This window comes from Arachis hypogaea, chromosome 20, assembly GCF_003086295.3.
Source record: "Arachis hypogaea cultivar Tifrunner chromosome 20, arahy.Tifrunner.gnm2.J5K5, whole genome shotgun sequence".
NCBI classification, from domain to species: Eukaryota; Viridiplantae; Streptophyta; class Magnoliopsida; order Fabales; family Fabaceae; genus Arachis; species Arachis hypogaea.
In genome coordinates, this window is record NC_092055.1 from 5675927 (window position 1) to 5698856 (window position 22930).

General features: G+C 31.7%; 3 protein-coding genes across 3 annotated transcripts; 2 read left to right on the forward strand and 1 right to left on the reverse strand.

The window, feature by feature from the left end:
• Positions 1-6118: 6118 nt before the first annotated feature.
• LOC112786821 (protein MOTHER of FT and TFL1 homolog 2) lies at positions 6119-8450 on the forward strand. Its single transcript, XM_025830189.3, has 4 exons — positions 6119-6404; positions 6581-6642; positions 7370-7410; positions 7918-8450. Exons 1-4 carry the CDS (start codon positions 6201-6203, stop codon positions 8145-8147), a joined length of 537 nt encoding a protein of 178 aa, XP_025685974.1. The 5' UTR covers positions 6119-6200; the 3' UTR covers positions 8148-8450.
• Positions 8451-11367: 2917 nt separating this feature from the next.
• On the forward strand, positions 11368-15724 carry LOC112782842 (uncharacterized). Its single transcript, XM_025825472.3, has 5 exons — positions 11368-11616; positions 12222-13563; positions 14311-14577; positions 14887-15042; positions 15229-15724. Exons 2-5 carry the CDS (start codon positions 12229-12231, stop codon positions 15346-15348), a joined length of 1878 nt encoding a protein of 625 aa, XP_025681257.1. The 5' UTR covers positions 11368-11616; positions 12222-12228; the 3' UTR covers positions 15349-15724.
• An 812-nt stretch (positions 15725-16536) lies between these two features.
• On the reverse strand, positions 16537-22400 carry LOC112783249 (lysine-specific demethylase JMJ28). The gene is made up of 12 exons (XM_025826095.2): positions 21393-22400; positions 21174-21310; positions 20692-20797; positions 20462-20594; positions 20319-20382; positions 19514-20222; positions 18944-19267; positions 17477-18007; positions 17323-17395; positions 17158-17243; positions 16950-17069; positions 16537-16843 (listed from the first exon to the last, which is right to left on the reverse strand). Exons 1-12 carry the CDS (start codon positions 22089-22091, stop codon positions 16772-16774), a joined length of 3054 nt encoding a protein of 1017 aa, XP_025681880.1. The 5' UTR covers positions 22092-22400; the 3' UTR covers positions 16537-16771.
• Positions 22401-22930: the final 530 nt, after the last annotated feature.

Genomic DNA, 22930 nt, shown 5'->3' on the forward strand with positions numbered 1-22930 from the left:
ACCATACAAAATTCTGAGCAGTCACATTCACCACACATCATAAACCCAGAGACGCAAGCAGTCCGTAGTTTATCATTCTCATTCTCAGCCACCGTTTATCTGGGCTACCGTCCTTCTCCACGCTCATCTACAATGCCATCTTCTTTTTCCTCGACGCTCATCATCGTTGCCGCCTTTCTCCTTTTCGTCACCCGTCTGTCCGCATCACGCACTAGGCACTAACGCTAGTGAGTAGTGAGCTTTCTCATAACAGGTATCTTCGTTATAATGGTGGACCCACTTAGAGTTTTCGTCACTGGTGCCGTTGGTAATTCATTTTAATTTACTTTTCATTCACTTCATACCAAAATACATACTAATTTAATTGTAGTATAGTTTATTGTATATAATGTTTATTCGTTCCTTTTTGTCTAAGGTCGTTGATTCTCTGATCTTTTCCCCGTACCTAAGGTTTGGATGGGTTTATAGAGTTTTTCTTTACGCATCCTTTGATATCATTATTTTTTTATTATTCTATATATATATATATATATATATATATATATATAAATTTTTTCCATGAATTTTGGATGTGTTGATAAAATATTTAAAGTGCATTCTTATAATTTTAGATGTATTTATGTTGTTTATTATATTCTTATGTACATATAGGAGTTTTTTTATATGAGTTTTGGATGTGTTGATAAAATATTTAGAGTGCATTCTTATAATTTTGGATGTGTATTTGAGTTTAATTTTCTCTGTGTTCAATATATAATTTAGAACTACAATAACAATAATTTAGATGTGTTAATATATATAATTTTGAATGTGTTTATGTTATTTATTTAATTTTAGATGTGTTTTTGACATGAATTTTGAATGTTTTGAATAAAAAAAATAATTGAAATGAATTTAATTGATTTTGAAAACTTCACTATTTTTTAGAAATTAGTATACGAAAAATTGTTACAAATTTTATGGTTTGGTTCATAAAAAATCAATGTATTGCAAGTGGTTACAAATTTTATGGTGATAAGTATTAAAAATAAAAATAGTTCATTAAAAATAGGAAATATGATTAATTAAAAAATTAAAATAATAAAATATTAAATTTAAAGATTGAATAAAAACTGAATTTTATTGTACAAGTAGCATTTTCCTTTTTTAAAAGGTCTTTTAACAATTATATTAGAGAAAGTGTTGAGAACTAATATTACATGTCCAATATTTAATATAAAAAATATTTAAAATTTTAAAAATAAAAATATTAAAAATTTAATTAAAAAATATCGAAATTCAAATTCGACAATAAATTTTATAATCATAGTAATTTATTATAGTATTGGTTGAAATTGACTGTGATAGTGTTGGTTTTTTTAGCATTACTCATTATATTATTATAAAAATTATAAAAAAATTTACTTTCTACTACTTAAATTAAATGTATTAATTAATCAGTTAAATGTATTAAAATCTTTTAATTTTATCTCCTTATTAATTAAAGAATGTCTTTATAACCGTAATAATTCTCAAAAGTCAAAACTCATTTTCAAAAGATATTACGAATAAATAACTACTACGTACTGATTCTAAAGTATTAATTAGAATATCAAATCTACTTTAATAAACATGCAAATATTTTGCTTCTCATAGTACAGTTGACACATGTAAGCCATTCGTCACATTTACGTCAACAAAAAGCTCATTGACTAATTTGCACAACATGATCAAAGGTGTGAATTTGTCATTATAATGTTCGATGATATTTGGAGAGATCGATATGGTAGTAATGGTACGTGTCCGGAAAACAACGACATATACAATAATACTAGGAAATCAAGAGGGTATAAGTTAAAAACTAGCTAAATATTTTTGGTTGAATTTAAAATTTTTACGTGAATGATGTTTATGCTAGGTATTAGAATATTTTTTTTACTAAATATCAGAATATTTTTTTTTTTCATGCTAAATGGATGTTCTTTTATATATTTTATAAATTTTTTTATATACTAAAAATCGAAATTGTTAAAAGTTTCATGATCTCCACTTCTATTTCTCCAACGTATCATTCAGAATTTTAATTTAAGATGAGATGCAATTAATATCAAATATTATAAATTAAAAACAAATAAAATTAATTAAATATAATTATAAATTAATTAAATTATTTATTTTTTTGCTAATCATCTCTTGCCATATACTTTTCCCTACATATATGCGTAATCTGTATATATATATACACGCAGTGTGTATTATATTAAGAGTAATGTTAAATATTATTTTTAATTAATATTTAATTTATAATAATTTATATTTATAAAAAAATTTTACACAAAAAATATAATTTAAAATTTATACATATAAATTAATAAAATTTAACAATTTAATATTTATATAAATTAAATAATAACAAAAAATATTAAAAATTATTGTCTACAAAGTTCTCTTATATAGCGTTTGTCGAAGAGACAGAGACGGAAAGACTGAGACTGAGAGACAGAGACTAAGAGACAGGGATTGAAATAAATCTCAGTTTGGTGCAAAATGGGAGACAAGAATTGAAACAAAAATGAAACTCTAGTTTAATTTGTACAAAGGATAAAATTAGAATTAATTAATTGAAATAAAAGTATTTTAGGTATAAAATGTTATTAAAGTTTTAATTTCTATCTCTAAAAATTTCAGTCCCCTGTGTCCCTACTTTTTGGAGGTACTGAAATACAGAGATAGAAATTTTAGTATCAGTCTCTGAATTAGTCTCAGTCTCTCAGTCTCTGTGTCTCAGTACCTCAAAACAAACGCTACCATATTATTGATGCTTTTTGACTCGCATAAATAAGTTAGACCCTCGCTTTCTGTCTCGACCGCCCAAAGAAAAAGGTGCTTTCAATTCAAAAACTTCAAATCTTTTGAATAAGTAAACTCATAAAGTGGCTTCATGTCTTCGCTTGAGTTTCTCATTTTCCTTCATCCATCTATCTCTGGTTTATGTCAATTGTCAATTTTATCTGTCTTTTTATACTAGTAGCAGAATGTGGAGAAATATAGCCATGGTGGGGCGCTTTTCTAGTCCCATTATTACGGGGATATATTGACATCTTCCATCTATCAGTTTGCAGGAACATATTAAATTATTCTTTTATTTTAGTCTATGACAACAATAAAAAAGTCTTTTAGCTCACAAATTCAGCCCAACAAAATACATAAATTCAGTTACAATTTTAATCTTTATTATCTTATCTTATCTTTATTTTTATGTATTATATTGAGTTGAATTTGTGGGGTACGAAACATCTTTATTGTTGTCATGGGCTAAGGTAGAAGAGTAGTTTAATAATGATCAATCTTCGTTTCTAAATTTACTTACTACATTTGTATTAAAATCAAATTCCTCTGCCCTGATTTTGTGTCTTTTGATAGTGGGAATGAATGGAAGTAATATAAGTTGGAGAATTTGACAATTTGTCCTTGGGATCGATCGGAAGGTAGAATTTTTTTTTTAAAAAATATTTTATTTTAATGTCGATGTGTAATTGAGAAAATGGAACAAAATCAAAAGTTCCATGCAACTGGCATGTTGTATTTTTCTATTGATTTTGACGGACCTGCATAAAGTTTAAGTTATGTAATTAATAAGAGTAGTGCTAGGGAGCCAATGGCTTAAGCGTACAATGTGTACAATGGGCTAAATTTTTGGTTCATGAATAAAATGAATATCACCTATATTATCCAGAATAACCATCCGGATACCAGGGATAATAAACATCTTGACCAAGGTTCGAACTCTTGACCTTTCGGATCTGGAACTCTAATACCATATCCTGAAACCATTCATTCCAAAAGCGTAACCTGACAAGACAATGTAACACTAATAATCATATCTCTAATACTTTCTAAACCTTCATTGTACACATTGTACGCTTAGGCCATTGACTCCCTATACTTTTTCAATTAATAAAGATGTATGTGCTTCACTTTATCCGTCGAAGTTTCGTTGTTTCGTGCAGAAAAAAATGCTATTTTTTTTATCCGTCCAAGTTTCCAACTATATGCTTTATATATGCTTACACATTTTCTTTTATTCAATTTTATGCCTAAACATTCAACATACGAGAAGACTTTTTCTTTTCAGTCCAAATATATATAACTCTTGCATGTCATTGGTATTTTAATAAATAGCCCAAACAATTACATGTTGAAAACTATTTGAAACATTTAAAACGTCAAAGTTGAATTGTCAACTGCTTACGTATAGATGAATAATTCACAACGTGCGACATGTTGATATTCACTACTAGTAACACACATTCACACCACTAGGGGAAAAATCAATTGAAATTGGATGAAATTCTCTAAACATTTGTTTTAATAAAAAAACTTTGGTTCCTTTTGTTTAAGGATTCAATTATTAATTAGGAGAGCTCAAACGTTTGTTAATTACTGCTCAGAATAAAAATTAGTCGTTCAGCTAGAATGAAGGCATGTACTGTAGGTCATTATTCCATGTATGCCAAGAGAAGATAGATAAAATGCTTGAAGATTTTGATGATTTTTTTTTTCTGTTCAATGAGATCAAGGATTAATCCGTTTGCAAATTGGTGCTTCATTTAAGAATTTGTCGCTAGCTAATGGATTGCTGCATATACAGAGTAGGAATCAAATATCTGACATTTACTAAAACGTATCAGTGAGCTAATCACTAGATCAAACCAAATTAGTTTGTTCAACGAAATTTGATGATTCAAGTTCAGTTTTTCAACCCATCATGGCACCACAAAAAGCACTGATGAAATTGAAGCAGAAATCAGGGTGTGGTATATATGAATGATATTAAGCCCAATAGTAATGCTTTGGGCTTATCCTATTTAGTTATTTGGACCTTCTGTTGGGCCTTATCCCAATTTTTTTTAATTGTTTGCTAAAGTATGGTATCTTTTTCTTTCTAAAATAAAGTATAATTTTTCATTTTATACATTTTAAGTGAAATCAAAATAAAATATATGAAAAAATATATTAAAGGATAAAATACACTTTATCAAAAAAATTAAAAAAAATTAAGAGAATTCACTCCCTTCTTAAATCTTTATTCATGTTGTATACAAGGTATCAATTTAGTAGTGAAATTTCTTGATTTATAATAGGTACATTTGAGTTTGAAACTTAATTGAGGCTAATTATGAATAGAAACTTTTAATATTGTGTATATAAGTGTGTAATGTACGTAAGTATTATAATGTTGTAATATTTAAAATTGAAGATTGTTCAACCCAATGTCACAAAAAAATAAATAAATTCATGTTTGAGTTAATTTAAAACTTTTATTATTGTTGGTTTGATGTAAATCAATGATCAAACACAAACTATTATAGTAGAAATCATTTTATTCAGAATTTTTTTAGTTATTTTTTAAATTTTTATTTAAAAAATGAATTCAAATTTTTTACAATTAATTAAATAAATGAGTAAACTAACTATTTGAGTAATCTAAATTGATTTCCATCTAATTCAAAGCTTATTGTCAGTTTATCACTAATTAAATGCTAAAGTGATTGTCACTAATGTTCTTTCATAGGAAAAACAAAATGAAGTGATGTACTAATTCATCTCTAAAATAATTTGTTTTAAATCAATTTTCCTCCCCTAGTGCGTGCACCACTATCCTCATTGCTATGTGATTTTTTTGTTTACATCAGTCGATTTTTTATTACATAATTAATAGTTAATTGGTTTAGAGAAAAGCAATAAAAACAGGTTATGCAAATGCAAACAAACGCTTGCCTTGGTTGGAAACTTTCCATTTTCGGAAAACGAAACAAATTCTTGTCCTTTTTATGAAATGACTGCATTACCCCCAACTAAGGAATGAATAAACAACTCTTTTATTTCCGAAGAAAATGAGAAAGGAAAGGGTATATAGGTAACTAGAATTGTGGCGGCACATGTGTGTGAATGCTCAAGGGTCAACATATTAGTGTAGAGGCATAATGAACCGTCAAACGAACAAAGAAGCAACACGTGTTGTATGCTCACCATCCTAGTGGAAAGACCTAATGCCACTCTACACAACCTTGCATACACGTGTCACACGCAGCCACCAAAAGCTTCAATATAATCAAAATTAAATAAACGACTTACTATAAATAATAATTGTATCTTATCCTAGGTCTAAATTTGAGAACATACTAACTCTTCATTGTTAGAAACACACTTCACTTAATATGGGTAGGTCAACTGGGGCACTGTCCGTCGGCAAGGTCATCGGAGAAGTTGTCGACCCCTTCACTCCGATCGCTGAAATCACAGTGATCTACGACTCCAAACAGGTGGCTAACGGTTGTCAAATCAAACCTTCTCTAACAGCTGATAAACCCTATGTTCGAATTCTAGGTCCCTCTAATAATGCTGCCCATCTCTACACTCTGGTATATATATGCCACCATTATTTATATATTAATATTAATTCAGCAATAAATAAATAGTTCATCAAATTACATTATGTAGGAAAAATGGTAGAACTTTATTTTGAGGTTAGTTATTATTTATTTCTTATAATAATGTTGCACTGGGTGGTTTATGTTTATAATATGTTTTGGTATAGGTAATGGTGGATCCTGATGCTCCAAGTCCTAGCGAACCAACATATAGAGAGTGGCTCCACTGGTATTCAATTACACTTGGTCTGTTCTTTTATTCCAATAATTGCAGATTGGTAAAAATTATGTTAGCGAAATCTAGCTAGGGTTAAAATTTGATACACTTGATCTGTTCTCTTATTTCAATAATTGCAGATTGATAAAAATTATGTTAGCGAAATCTAGCTAAGGTTAAAATTTGATATCGTTCGCTACTATGTTATAACCATTGTTCTTTTAAGACAGTTTTGTTAGAAGTTTATAGCACCAAAGAGTTTAAAGAATGAAATAATGATAAGGTGGATCTTGTTTTGGATTATCGTTATATTAATACGAACGCCATACTTCTATTTATTAAATATTTGTATAGATCAGTAAATGTCTTGCGAAGAAAATTTCGTCCTAAACTGTTCAACATGTGATGTTAGTAGTTTGATAAACTAAAAGAGACTAAAAGAGGGAGAAAAATAAGTTATTTTCACTGTTGAAGAGAATGAAAAATTTATTTAAAAATATTTGTTGAACTATTATATTTTATATATTATGTACTTTTTATGTACTCTTGCTAAAAAAATTATAACAAATAAATCTACATCTACTAAAAATACTATGTACTCTTTATTATTACTCACAAAAAAATAATTTAGATAACATATTGCATTATAATTAAGAAATTGTAAGTATAGATATAGAGATATTGTATAAATGATGACATATAATTTACAATTCATATTGATTATGATTGAAATTGACAGGATGGTTGTGGATATCCCTAATGGTTCTGATGTCACTCAAGGTTAGTAAAAAATAAACAACCTCTTTATGATAGTTGAAAGGTGTTTGTTATGGTGTCTAAAAAGTATTGTCTAATTATTAAAATAGGTAAAATAATTAATTTTAAATTTAAAAATATAAAAGCTAAAAAATTTTAAATATTTTAAAGTTATTATAAAAAGTAATTTAGGTAAAAGTTAGACACAAAACAAAAGACACCATAAAATTAGCATAGTTGAAAACATTCTATAGTTGCATTCCTGCATGGTATTTTTATTGATTAAAATATTAAATAGATAATTTGTGTCACATAATAATAATTTAATTTTGATATATTGTAAAGTAATATATTAATAAAAATAATTATTTTTTATATTGATTAAATGATGATCATTTAAAAAACAGATATAATTACACAATTATATAAAATATTTTATATCATCAATATCAATGAATCAAAATTAAATTTCACCTAATAATGTGTGAATGTGATTAACATATATGAGTTGTTGAAATTATATTACTGTAGGGAAGGAGTTGGTGACTTACACAGGACCATGTCCACCGGTGGGAATTCACCGCTACGTGTTTGCGGCATTTAATCAAAGTAATGAAGGCCCAACAACTCAAATTGGGCCTCCAAATGGTCGGCCCAATTTCAATACTCGCCAGTTTGCTTCCCAACACTATCTTGGGCCTCCGGTTGCTGCTATATACTTCAATTCTCAGAAGGAACCTAAGACTAGGAAACGTCAATGAAATTCAAACTTTGTCATTTTCTGTGGCTGAGGCTTGTACCATTTGCCTCCTAATGTGTCTGTGTGTTGTGCTTGGACCTTGGTTTGTGTTTCTACTTTCTTCGATGGTTTTGTATGGTTTTGTTACATATGTTCTCAATGCTGCTGTCCTTTTAGCTAGGATTCTTAATGTTTGATCTCCAAAGTTTGATTAATTAATTGTATGCAAAAGTGTGACACTAAAATTACTGGGATAAACGCTTGTTAAGTTAAATATATTTGTAAAATTGTATAAATTGAATCCTCAACTACCGTGTTAAATCAATGATTGTTGTGCGGATTACATTTTTAAATGATGTTTTAACGATGAGGGTGTAAACCGAACAAATAATGAGAGGTTCATAGACATTGGTGTGGTTGAATTTTATGCATGTAAACGTGACACGTTACCTGAAGTAGCAACACATATGTTGCTATCATTGGAGAACAGCATGCGAGCAAACCAGCAACTAAAGATGATGATGAGACCAAGTCTTATTATTTGTGTATTGTGGACCAAGAAATTCGTAAACATAAGATGAACTTAATTATTAAGATTTAAAGCTATAAACTTAAAACTTGCATAGTTGTATCTACTTGTATGCTTCTAAAAGTGCAGTTTGGTCGATATTCTTTACATTGAAAATCGTAGTAAATATAATTTCTAAATTATAATTCAATTATTTTCTAGCACCAAATAATTCAATTATTTTCTAGTAATCTCTGTATTTAGCCAGATTCAAGTGGATTTAATTTGGTATAATCTTAATTGTTTAATTTTATAGTACTGTATTATGAGTTATAACCATAAATTAGATTTAGTCTCACTTTCTAATAAATCAAAACACAACAAATATATCTCCCTATTTTTTTTCAGAAAAATACTCCAAATAAATCACAGCAGTATCAATCATCACTATGATGATATATTACAAGGAAAATGCTAGTTGTACAATATTAATCAGCATTTAATCAGATTTAAATAATATTTAATTATTTTTTTAGTGTAACATATTTCTATTTTATAGATACATATTTATAATTAGATTTTAATTTAAATTTAAATTTTAAGACCCACCCATTTTATTGGTGGTTACTATGACTTTGCTTTACTTTCGTAACTTCACGTAACAGATACAGTTTTTTAAATTCCTTATTCTACGGGAAATTCACACGCATTAGTGAATCCCAAACTAAAAAGGAAGTTACCAGCTGAATTCTCCATCTCATTTTTATTGGTGAAGACTATCACCACCTTCCAGCTGAAGCACTCTCTCATTTTGCATTGGTGAAAAGTATCATTATTTTTCATACATGTGTTTATGTAATTTGTTAAGAAATATCATGTTCAATATTTTTAATTATATTTTAATTTAAACATAAAACACTGCTGATTTAATTGAAACAAGGTTGATCTTATTTAATTTTATTAATAAAGTTGTTGCAAATAAAGTACTTTCTACGTAAGTAATTTGAACAAAGAAGCAAAAAAAAATCTGGAGTTTAAGAGAGAAGATGTAGTTGATATGGTCATAAAAATTCTGTTGTTATTTATCAATTATAACACATATGATAGTATGATATTTTATTCAAAATATTTTTAAAACACATCCAAAATCAGGCTAACTTTAAATATTTAAATTTAAACGTTAATAATACAATTAATCTTTTGATTTTTTATTCGATCAAATGAATATAATATTTATTATTTAAATTATTAGTTGAATTTTTTTCGATACTTATTAGTTTTCAAAATTATTATAATCAACAATTAATTTAAAATTGTGTTGTTATTTTTCGATTATAACACATTTGATAGATTTTTACGATTTTAGATGTGTTTTAAAATATTTTATATATAATATCATACTATTAGATGTGTTATCATTGGAAAGTAACGAACAAATCCAACCAATAATTTAAATAATAAATATTAGATGCATTTTATCGAATCAAAAATCAAAAGATTTAATTGTATTATGTACGTTTTTATTTAAAAACTATAATTTAACGATTTTGAAAACGTTTATATCTAAAAACTAGATTTTTATCATTTTAGATGTGTTATAATTGAAAAATAAAAACACAATTTTGTATGACTATATCAGCCAATTACTTGTACAAGTTCTTATTTTTATTCTCATCCCAACAAATAGATGTATTTCTTTTAATTTCAGTGTAACAAGCCCATACAACCAACCCAGCAAGCTAATTAACTATGAAAGCTATGCAACAAAAATAACATCTTTCTTAATCCATTCTAAAAAGTAAAAAACATTTAAAATTTTAAAAGTTAAAATTTAAATTTTGAGTAATTTGAATTTTAAATATGTATTTAAATTATAAAATATTATTATATTAAATATTTTAAATTTAAAACAGAAATTTAAGATTTAAATTTTAAATGTTAGTTTGATTTAATTTGAATTTTAAATATGAATTTAATTCTTAAAGATACTAAATCTATTTATAATTTTTAGATGTGTTAGTTTTGTTTTTTTTTTTGAATTATTATAAAAAAAGACTGAAAATTGTAACATATTTAAAAGATACCTAGTTGAACCGATATTACAAAACTCATCTCGGTTTTATCTTATTTCTTCTATTGCAATAGTTTAATTCCAATTTCCAAGTCAAAGCAAACCAGCTTCAGACGACCGGCCGCTTTATATAGATCATTAATTTTTCTTTTATTTCACAAAACTTGTTTGTGTTTTTTTTTTTTTTTTGTATAATTGATTTTTATCTAATTGAAAAATTATAACGATGTCTTGTAAACAGAACTACTTTTCTAGAATTTAAATTGGTAATTTTCATTAGGATTTTACCAGTTACTCAATTTAATTACAATTAGTTATTGAAAGTATATTTCATATATTATTATTAGTATTATTCAATAAAAAAATATTACATAATAAGAAGACATAATTAATTTTCATTCTACCATTTGAAAAGTATTACAAATAAATAACAATTTCTTATTTGAAAATAGAATTTAATTTTGATTTTACTTATAATAAACTTGTAAAAATAATTAATTTTTAAAATTATTATGTAAATAATCTTTTAAAAAATTGTATGAAAATATGAAATAATTTACGTACATTAAAATTAATCTATTAAAAGTATTGAATTTAAACTTTTATCAGTGATGTTAGCACCCTAAAAATAATACTAAAGTATAAATAGTTTCTTGTTTGATTATTTAAATATGGAAAATATAGTGATTTTTTTCTTTTCCATTTTGGTAGGGATTGGAGTGCTCTAGGGTTTCCTGTATTAGTGATGGGCGCCAATCGTTGAACGTCGCCAACATCACATTCACATATTCATTCACGTCAAAAGTTTGTTCCTTTTTTGGTTTTCTTCTCTAATTACTATAATCATAATCACTGTTCGTCAACGACATCCTCCAAAGGATTATACCCATAGCATGTTCTCTTCTTTCCCAGGTTCTCTCCCTCTTTTAATTTCTAATATATTTTTTTAAGTTTATTTATTTATTTATTTATTTATTTGGATTTCGTTTTCGCGGTAGATGTTTGATTTGGCTGATTAGTGAGGAAACTTGTGTTTATTTGATTAGCGGAATGATTTTGATTGTGTTCCTTTCTCCCTATGAATGAATCTTTGATTGGTCAGATCAGAATGCACCTGATCTGATTCTTAGTGCCAATCCTTCAATTTCCCAAAAGCTATTCAATTTTCAAACGCTGCCATTCTTAGATAGCAACCACGTGGTGGAAATTGCTGGAACCTCCAAAGAAATTGGAACAAATAATTGGGCCCTCTTCTATTCTCTGTTAACACATTTCTTAGCTTCTGTATGCGCTTTTTTAGGAATTAGAATTTAGAAGTACACATTCATTTGGTGTATTCATCCAAAGTTTAATGCTATTGCTCACTATACCTTCTGTGGTTGAACAAGTGCAAGAGCAGTAGCTAATATTACCGAAGTAAAGGTTTTGTTTTTATGTAGAGATAGATGGAAAATGAAAATATTAATGAATTATGTGATTAAATCCTTGTTGTGGTTGACTTAGCTATTGATTTGCAGATATCAGATGCATAAATATATAAGGAAAGCTGCTCGATTGGTTCTTCGAGATCACAAAAGTGGACACCTGGAAGTGGGTAGAAATGGGGTGATTGTCACAGCTGGACACAACATCCACCAATACAGGTCCTACATGCAATATAAGTTTCCTGGTGAAGCACGTCGTTCATTGTTGTGGTATGGGACATATGGGAGTTTTCGTAAATGTTATTCTCTTAGGAATACTTCAGTAATCTCAGCAAGAAATGCGACGACACTTTATAATGCTCAAATTGCCTGGAAATCACTGTACAGAAAGTATTGTTCCAGTCGTGGCACACTTCCCACCATAAATACGATTGCTCAGGCTGTGAGCCTTGCCTTTTCTCATTATTATTTTCTTGTCCCTGGCATTTTTGCGCTTACATGTGGAGAGCTTGCATTGGCTCGGGGAAATTGGGTAGATGCAGATCGCTACCAATCACAGAATGCTCTGTATGTTCGTGCACAAGATGGGTACAATTACATGTTTGCTTTTACATACCTTGTAGTTGAAGGAATTGTCCTATTACTTAGAGCTCTATATCTAGCCATATTATTCTCTCCAAGTATCGTGATGGCACCATTTGCAGACTATCTTGGACCAAAATACAGGGAATTGTGGCTCCAGGTCGTTCATCGTACGCTAGAAAAGTCAGGTCCAGCATTCATAAAATGGGGTCAGTGGGCAGCTACACGGCCTGATCTGTTTCCACGAGATCTATGCTCTAAGCTTTCAGAACTTCATTCCAAAGCTCCTGAGCATAGCTTTAACTACACAAAGAAAACTATAGAAAAAGCATTTGGCCGAAAAATTTCTGAGATTTTTGAAAACTTTGAAGAATTGCCTGTTGCATCTGGAAGCATTGCCCAAGTGCATCGTGCTAAATTAAAATATCGTTATCCTGGTCAACAAGGAAACCTCATGGATGTAGCTGTAAAGGTTAGACATCCTGGTGTGGGAGAATCAATCAGAAGAGATTTTGCTATCATAAATTTGGCGGCAAAACTTTCAAACTTCATCCCTGCCCTAAATTGGCTAAGGTTAGATGAGAGTGTGCAACAGTTTGCAGTTTACATGATGTCTCAAGTTGACCTTGCAAGGGAAGCTGCCCATTTGAGCCGTTTTATATACAATTTCCGTCGCTGGAGGGATGTTTCTTTCCCTAAGCCTGTCTATCCGCTGGTGCATCCTGCTGTATTGGTAGAAACGTATGAGAAGGGGGAAAGTGTATCGCATTATGTTGATGATCTTCCAGGACATGAAAGGATTAAGTCTGCTCTTGCTCACATTGGGACTCATGCACTCTTGAAGATGCTTCTGGTAAAAAATATCTCTTTTTATTTGGAAACTTTTGTCCTGTTGCATTGTGTTGATTGGTGATAGCATCAGAATCAATGCTTTTATTTTGAGCCTTCTTGATATATATATTTTTCATCATAAAAGGGAAAATCATTATTACTCATGGATCATGACTTGAAATAACATAACTAGGGAACAAGAATATTAAGTTATTGGCTCATGTTTAAAAATATCTAGCTTAATGCTAGATATTTCGACATGTATGGAGCACAGGAGCAATTGTTAGGAAATTAAGATGCTAATGTATACATTCAAGTTAGGTCTGGGTTTGATTTGTCCGATTTAATTGGTTAAGCAACTATAAACCTGGTGAAATAAATTGTTATTTCTCTGTTTTTTCTTTTTGGTTCATGAAGGTGTATGATAAATCGTAATCTTGGAAATTGTGGCCATTTGGATAGGTTTCTTTGTTAGATGTGGGGTGTGCAGTGATATGAGGAGCTTTTCTTACATAATTAGTCAGTGTTGGTTGTTTAAATTATTTATTTATTTTCCTTTTAGGAGAGCATCCTGATGGTTGTGCTCAACTGTCTCATCTCATCTTTCTATAATCATTTTCCTTGTTCAAATTAGTAGTCTGTTGACTTCTGTCAGTAATCATTTTATGGTCCAATTTTAATGTGAACTTGAAGCATGGGTCCTACAATAGTTTTAGCATCGAACATCCTTAAGTTTTAGCTTCCAAGACATTGGGATGTCTCCTTTCAGGTGGACAACTTCATTCATGCAGACATGCATCCTGGAAATATCCTTGTCCGAGTGTCTCAGAGCAATTCTCGGAAACGGCTCTTCAAATCAAAGCCTCATGTAATTTTCCTTGATGTAGGCATGACTGCTGAATTGTCTGGCAGTGATCGGGTTAATTTAGTGGAATTTTTCAAAGCTGTTGCGCTCCGAGATGGCCGAACTGCTGCACTATGTGCACTCAGTTTATCAAAACAACAGAACTGCCCAAATCCAAATGCTTTTATTGAGGTATTTTCGTTTTCAAAATAATATTTTTTTCCCACTTGCATTAGTTATTGAATCAACCATATGCTAGTTAGACATCAAGTATAAATTTGATATCTAGTGTTAAAATCTATATGCACTACAATATGTTATATAGGGACAAATATCCAGGCTTTCTGGTTGATTGAACCCAAATCATCAAATATGGAACAATATTCCATTTTGGCCATTTTTGCAGTTACCCATAGACACTGGTTTTTATTTTAGCGGCTTATACACATTTCGTTTTAATGTAATTTTGAACCTTCTTATTCATTGTCTGCTCGTGAACAGGAAGTAGAAGAGGCATTTACATTTTGGGGCACTCCAGAAGGTGATCTGGTTCATCCTGCCGAGTGCATGGAGCAATTACTTGAGAAAGTTCGGCGACATAGAGTTAATATTGATGGCAATGTATGTACGGTCATGGTGACGACTTTGGTTCTTGAGGTAACTACTTTTCTTCTTTTTACCCAATTGACATTTATGGAAATGCTTCAGCTTGAAGATGCATTTAGATTTTGAGCATTTCTCTACCCCATACTGTGAAGGATAAGCCTTCCTATTCCCTTGTCCATTGCCACATTTCTATTTGCCAATGTGATTCACCTGAAATTAGTAACATTGAATTTGCAGGGTTGGCAGCGAAAGCTTGATCCTGGATACAACGTGATGCAGACGCTGCAGACGTTGCTACTTAGAGCTGATTGGGCAAAGTCTCTTTCTTACACAATTGACGGACTCATGGCTCCTTGAATAGGTTGTGTTTGTTGAGGTTCATTTCTTAGGAAACAATTTTGACAAAGATAAAAACATCACCTGTCCTAGGGTGGTGTCTTACTCGCATCTGCCCAATTTTTTTGTTCTTTCTTTTTCTTGTTACCTTGTAGGGGGGAACAAGATTATCCCCTGTATTCATCTTTTGTTAATTTCCCATAGTTTTACTGTGAGGATCACAGCTTGTAAGAAAGTGAGAAAGTGAAAGTAAACAGATAATAAAACGGTGAAATATTCATCTCTCCTCCGTTACACTTTGTTGCACGGTTGCACCATGGCAAGATGCAGGAACGTGCTTGGGATCGTATAGTTTACTAACCGAATTTAATGAAATTTAACGTTGTATTTTGAACCATTCTGTTCTTGTTACCTTTTCTAACATTGTCTCCTTCCTTATCGTTTATATTGAATTTTTTAACCAAATTAAACATCAATATAACAAAAGAAATTAATCATTTAATCTTTCTATATACTAAGTAAATTAATTCTTTCAGTAAATAAACTAAATATATATTAATCGTTTTGTAAACAAATTACACATAAATACAATAAAGTAGATTAAGTACATAACTCGCGTAGTGCACAGGACATATATTAGGGGTCTAATAATATAACTAGAAGTCATTTAGTTAGTATTCGTTGTTTGTGTGATTAAATAAAGTTTTAAATTTTTGGGGTTGTATAACATTAACAAAATGTAACAATATTTATTTAAATACACAAATATAATAACTTTCACATTTAAGTGATGGATTTTTTTACGAAGAACTTTTTCAAGTTAAAAATAACAACGATTAGTAATAATACAAAAATACCAACAAATTTTATAATGAATCAACATTTGGTCTGCGCGTAGCGCAGGTTTTACACTAGTGTACTGTAAAACTGCAGTATCTCAGTTATATAATACATTCAGTTCGAAGCCAAGAGGATTAATATTCGGTATTAACTTTTTAAAAACTCTAGATAAGCATTAATTTTCCTCCGAAATGGACTAATTAAAGTCATTTCCTTTCTGTTACTACAAGACTGGGGAATTTTGATAAAAGTAAAACAACCAATTCCATTTCAGTGCATCTACATAGTTGTCACCAACAGCTAGAACTTGAGATTGAGATGCAAAAACTGCTGCCATGATTATTACCACCTGGCAACAAAAAACAAATCTAAACAGCAATAAGCATAATTTTATTCCGTGCATCGTTTAAGATAAGCCCTGCTATTGCATGGGTAAGAAATATAAGCAGCCCTTGAATTCTTTTAATTTTATTTCAGATTCATGAGAAGCATGAATGTCAGAAAATAAGCCGAAAGTAATGAATTAAACTCCTAACTAGATCTACACAAGATGACAATTAATCTGTACAAGATGTTGTTGAACTGGTGATTGAGAAGGGAGTGATCAAGCTTTGCTTGTAAAGTCACGTATTTCTTTAATTGCTGTATTCATGCTATAGAGAGCCATCTTCTTCACCTATATGATGAAGACAAAGCAGAAACAAAAGCTAGGTCAATTTGGTGCATACATCTAACAGAAGAAAGCAGTTAATGGTAAATAATGATATCATGATGAAATGTACCTCAAGTTTGTCTACTTTTGCTATATGGTCTTTTGGAAGCAGACGAACCTCATCGATCAATTGGATGCTTTCAGAAACATTCTCAGGGGAAACAAACTCCAATACCACATGAACAGAACACTGCAAGAATCATATAATGTTGTCATACATTCATACTCTTTAATTAGCTAGAGGATAAGAAAATGTTGTATTCAAATGCAAAAAATACCTTGGGATTCCGAATTTGGTATGGACATCCAGTAGGAATGATAACAGCTTCTCCAACATGTTGCTCAAATGTCCATGGTTCAATTTCTTGAAAATAGTCACAGGTGAGTCCATTTAGTAATCTAGGATTGCAATCTAAAGATGAAACAGACAAAGCTATACTTACCAAATTCCTCCTTAAGTCTCATTTTGTGAAAATTGTTGAGATAGAAGCTCTGATCAAGAATTGGATGAACCATCTGCATAAGAGAGACCAAACAAATCATCACCAACTGAAACAAGATCATGATTAGAAGGGGATGGTCTTCTTAGGAACTTACCTCCTCTTGGTATTCATGGCTATAAGAAAATTCATCATGATGCCTTTTGAGGTATTCCAAGAGCTTTGGTACATCTTCTCTCCGAAAGACATCCCACTGAGCACCCGAATCCTCAGTAAACTTGCTTTTATCACCGTTCGGATTTTCAAAGGTTCTTCTAGTATTATCATGGTCTGGAGACATTTCAGTGCTTTTAACTGTCTTGTGGATAGGTGAAGAACTTTCCGCTTTTCCAGCATCAGAAACTAAATCACATTCTCCACTCCCAGAGATATCGGTGTCTAAACTGTGGTTAGTTTTCGTTCTGGCTTCAGTGGGGATAGAAGATATTCTATTGACTCTCCTGAAAAAGTCCATCCCTTCTCTTACCACACCTTGATGTCCATTTTGTTCTGTGTCTTCAGCATGCTCAGCAGTAATTTTGGAAGACTCCCTTCGACATAGAGCTTTGTGCTTTTTCAATAATCTGCGTATTTTAGTAAGGTGTTCTGCAGACAGAGGGACATCTGTGGTATGTGCCATAATGTTAACCTGTGAAAATTTATATATCAGACAACAGGTGAATGGAATTGATAAATATTATCTGCAGGAAATTCTTTTACTGAGAACCATCAAGCAAAGCTATTTGACATAATGCATTTGCACGTGAGTTCAAAAGTTCGAGAGAGAACATATCAATTGTATTTCAAGGTGTGGGCGACGGACATACATCCATACAAATAATTTTCACTCCGGCCAAAAATAAAAAAAATAAAAATTTTACTTCTTCTCCCTTGTGCAAACATTCATGTCATACCATATGTTATGTTGGAGACAACACCTACTGTATGCATGGTGCATTGAGTTGGAAAACAAGCTTGTTTGTATTAGATTTGAGCAATTGATGAAAACAAATACAAATTTCTCAAGGATTTAAAGTATGTACTTCAATTTCACAGAACAATGCATATTTGTTAACCAATTCCTAATAAACAGAACATCTGTTAACTAAGGGTTTGGCCATATTTTGGTCACAGCATCTCCATGCAACAATTTAGTGGAGTATTCAGTTGACTTCAATGAAGAGCTCCAAGGCTATTAAACTCCACAAAACTTTTGTGAAAAACTTTGAGCAACAATATAGAAAGTAGCATGATTTGTATTTCGAATGTTCAATATTTTTCACACACAGATCTGCAAGAGACATACATGCAAGGAGCAAAAGAACACACTGTTTCACCAAGTAGGAAGCATTCCAGGAGGATGCTTATTACTCCAGAGGAAGGAATACCCTCGGAGTTAACAGAACATGAGATGTGCATAAAAGATGAACATCACAATTTGGTAAAAAAAAAAAAAGAAGTATATTTTGAAATATATTAACATTAGCAATCACTTTTCCATGCTAGAATAGAGATTCAATAAACAAAAATGCTTACAAATGTATTACTATTGAGAAATCAAATTCAAAGTAACAAGGGAACAAACCAAATCATATGAGTCGTAACATAGTTTGGTCACAGAATCAGTTTCTTCATCAGCGCAGCCGTATGAGATATAGATATATGGTCCCATGTCATGTTTTGTAGTCCCCTGTGGCAAATTTACAGCCATGTTGAGGAAACCAGACATGGGATTCATGTATTCTTGAATTGGTATGGCATCAATTATTGCAGCAAAATGAGCTGGAAACTCTTCTTTGAATAGCTGGGAAGACAACCAGCCTTTTATTTTCAACATCTCATGCCAAGCATTCCTCTGGGGCTGACTTTTGAGGGACCCAGTAAAATACTGCCTAATGTTGATTTCCACCTGCCCAGAGTAAGGACTGAAATTAATATATTTTTTGGTGAGATAAAATAGAATATTACACTTTTAACAATGGTCTTCTGGCTCAAGAGAGCTTCATCACTACGAAGAATATGGATCGTGGATTTAAACATACAATGGGCATATGCACTAAGCATTCTTTAGCCTACGGCTTTTTTTGTTTCTGCAACAAACAGTGATAGTATCAAGTTGAAGAAACCGTAAGATACACAATTAATTTATACTGACCTCACACCAATCCAAACAAGCTTCAAGTAAGTCCTTATTATTCTCATATCTTGTAATGCTCCTGTCAAGATAAGCACAGAACAAGACGAGTGGATCCCAACTGAGGTTTGAAGTACTCTTGAGTGCATCTTGCACTATTACAGGATGGCCCTTCCCCCAGTGTTTCTGAAAGTGTTCAAAATGATCACTAGTAATGTCCAAAATCGTAGGATAAAACAAACAATTATCATTAGAATCTTCTCTTTGAGCTGCCTTTTGCAGCTGCTGATCTCTGTCAATACACAGTAAGCAGGATGAACTTTTATCCAAAATTTCTGGAAATTCATAGCTACAAACTATTTCATCTGCCATTACTTCCATTTCTTTAATCCAGCTTAAGGGAAAAAGACATCTCAAATCAAGATGGCTATCGCCACAACCACCTAACTCTGTAGATGGACATGACACGCCACAGGTACCATCAAACCCCGACGATTCAGGCAACGTTGAAGAGCCAGTTGAGTTTTCGTGTAAAATGGCCTCATCATCCAAAAGTTGGTTTTCACCAGCAGTACAACTGTGTATTTCGTCAGCTAGCTTGGACAAATGAGAGCCAACTTCTTCAGAGATTCTTCCTTGTCTTAATTCCTGACAACAACTTAAGCAAAGGCTATAGGAACAACTAAGGCAGCTTCTATGAAGATCCAGGATGGGTGTTTTGCAGTGATTGCTGAGACAAGTATTGCATACATATTTTCATTCATCAGCAAGTAATATTAGAAAATCATTTAAATTTTCTCAATAGCATAAGCAGAGACGAGCTTACCAGTAATTCTTCTCATTGCGGCCGAATTCAACCTGCTTGACGAGAATATCAGTGATTGTTTTCCCTGCAACACAAAAGCATGTGCTGTAATGCAAAAAATTCAATCCAGAAATTATTAATTTCAGAATAATAACAGTTACTACCTTTCATTTTCGCTTCTGTTTCCAGCTCAATATGCTGATCTTCACTTATTTGTTTCAGTACAGGAAGCAGCATACAGATTGAATAATGAAAATGCAATATTCTATCAACTCTGCTTCTACCAGCTAAATATTCCTGACAAATGGCAAAATAGGGAAAATTGAAGTGTTGGGATGTGCTACTACATAAAAACTGTTCAAACAGAAGAGAGCATCACTATTTGATATCAGACCTTACTTTCTCTGTCTTTACGTTGAATAGCCAAGCAATCTTTACAAGTGCAAGTTCCTCTACACACTGGACAAGCCATCTTAACTTCATTTTGGGTGTCAAAATACCTGAAGTTATTTCAACAAATAAAATGTCTCACATTTTGATGATCATTACAAAAGGAGCAAGTAGCAGAGGTCATATTGGCAAATATCTTCGTACAAATCATTACTGATCATCTTTTCATCTAAGAGTTGGAGAATTGCATTTTAAATAATCTCAATTATGCATTTAGCTGATCAAACAATGTTTCCTAAAATTTAAAGTTTCAGCATTGTCCAAATTATACTACAGCCTACAGTATAGATACTGAAGGTTTCCCTGTGCACATCAGCACAACAACAAAGCAAAAAATTCAACATGAAGTGAAGTTTTCATAAACAAGTATATCCATAGAACATAATGACCAAAGTTTGAGTAAATAAAATTGAATCATGTCCCAACCTTTCTTTAATGCAATTCATGCAGAAAAACTCTTTCTGGCAGCGAGAACACTTTATCAGATTCCAGGAATCACTTCTCTGGCACCAATGGCACTTCTTCCTCTTACCCTTCTTCAAGTTCACTCCATAAGGCACAACCTTGAAAAACAAAAACAGAAAACATCAGAAACATCAACATCACAAAAAACAAAAACAAAAAAGAGCCCTTCAAAAAACAGACCTGCAACTTGCCAACAGGGTCTCTCTCAACATTCTTGGACCTGAAGTAACGGGGTGTAAGAGCTCTGCCATGATCAAAGATTCCAACTTTGACATCAAAATGGGAACCCACATTGGTGTAATCATGTGGGGTTGAAGCAGCAGGAGCAATCTCCATAACACCATTGGGCAATTCCCTCCTGAGCTCACCCTCATCATAGTAATGGTGCAGCTCCAAATCCTCCTCCACATTCCCATTCTCACTCTGATCCTTCTTCTTCCCTTTGCTCTTCTCAACCTCTCTCTGCAGAACCATCCTTAGCAGTTCCAAATGCGCATCACGCTTCTCCTTCTTCTTCTTCTTCTTACTCTTCTTCTTAATCGGACCACCCTCTGAACCCCCGGATAATTTCCTCTTCTTCCTCCTGAGCATCATCAACTTTGAAATCCTCGCGCTAATTTCGGTGCTCTTCAAAACGGGGTCGTTTTGGGAAGTGGTGCTGTTTTGCCCCTCCGTCTTGGTGCTCGTTGTTCTCTGAAGCTTCAGTGACTCCGGAACCTTCTGCTTGTACTGGCGGTGGCGCCCTTGAAGGTAGTGGAGCTCGCAGAGTTTGAGGTTGTCCATCACGCGCCGCCGGCACCGCCATTGCCGACCGTCGGTGCGGCTGCACCGCAGGTTGTCTGGCAGAGCTTCTTCCACCTTATTCCGTTTTTTTCCCATGAAAAAAAAAACGATTTTTCTTCCTGGGAAAATTGGGGTTTTTCTCGGGAAAGTTTTGCAGAGAGCGCGGAGAACAGGGGAATTTTTTTCTTTTTTTTTTTAGATTTTTCTTTGGGGGTTTCAGTTGAGACCGAAGGAGAGTTTTATTTATTGGGGACAGAAAGAAAGAAAAAACAGTGAGAGATTTATTGAAGGAGTGGCATATTCCCGTAATTAATGAGGAATAGGGAGTCCTGTTTAGTCTCATAATCTTCAACACAGGAACGGTTGTGATCATTGATTTCATCAAAGCTTTCCAAAATCATTGATGTCTTTTTTGTTTTGGTCATTCTTCTTATTCAGTTCACGCAATTCTGTGAAAAACTGCATGCTTTGGATTTTAGAGACTTTTTTTTTTCTTCAATCGATTTATATTTCTTTCCTTTACTGATTCTTTTTGTTTCTGAATTGGAATGAGGAGTTATGTAACAGAAAAATAATCTAAGGTGGTTGTTGATGATGTTGAAATTTAGTAGTTCTATATATATTTTTCAGCTTTTGATTTTTGTAATTTGCAATGCAGGGGACCAATGTGGTTCTGATTTGATGTAAATGTGAGTCTATGTTTTTGTTCTTTTATTTCTCAAATCACAGTCAATGATTTTGATAAACTAATTCTGTGCAATCTCTGGTATGTAAGTAGGAAACTGATGCATTAATACCTAAATATACTTTTCATTTTTCATTCTTCATTAATACAAGTTTAAATTATATATAGCATTATATAGTTTGTGAAAATATACTTGTTCAAAATAGAAAAACTCAAGTTTTCTAGAGATAAATTGGTCAGTTGTGTTTGA

What these genes read in the sequence shown, in the direction of transcription:
- LOC112786821 (XM_025830189.3), top strand. Translation starts at nt 6,201, where the DNA reads ATGGGTAGGTCAACTGGGGCACTGTCCGTCGGCAAGGTCATCGGAGAA. An exon ending in CTGCCCATCTCTACACTCTG is followed by an intron (nt 6,405 to 6,580) that starts GTATATATATGC and finishes GTTTTGGTATAG; the next exon opens with GTAATGGTGGATCCTGATGC. An exon ending in TGGTTCTGATGTCACTCAAG is followed by an intron (nt 7,411 to 7,917) that starts GTTAGTAAAAAA and finishes ATATTACTGTAG; the next exon opens with GGAAGGAGTTGGTGACTTAC.
- LOC112783249 (XM_025826095.2), bottom strand. Translation starts at nt 22,091, where the DNA reads ATGGGAAAAAAACGGAATAAGGTGGAAGAAGCTCTGCCAGACAACCTG. An exon ending in AACAGAAGCGAAAATGAAAG is followed by an intron (nt 20,383 to 20,461) that starts GTAGTAACTGTT and finishes TTTGTGTTGCAG; the next exon opens with GGAAAACAATCACTGATATT. An exon ending in CAAAAGTAGACAAACTTGAG is followed by an intron (nt 16,844 to 16,949) that starts GTACATTTCATC and finishes TTCATCATATAG; the next exon opens with GTGAAGAAGATGGCTCTCTA.
- LOC112782842 (XM_025825472.3), top strand. Translation starts at nt 12,229, where the DNA reads ATGCATAAATATATAAGGAAAGCTGCTCGATTGGTTCTTCGAGATCAC. An exon ending in CACTCTTGAAGATGCTTCTG is followed by an intron (nt 13,564 to 14,310) that starts GTAAAAAATATC and finishes GTCTCCTTTCAG; the next exon opens with GTGGACAACTTCATTCATGC. An exon ending in TGACGACTTTGGTTCTTGAG is followed by an intron (nt 15,043 to 15,228) that starts GTAACTACTTTT and finishes TTGAATTTGCAG; the next exon opens with GGTTGGCAGCGAAAGCTTGA.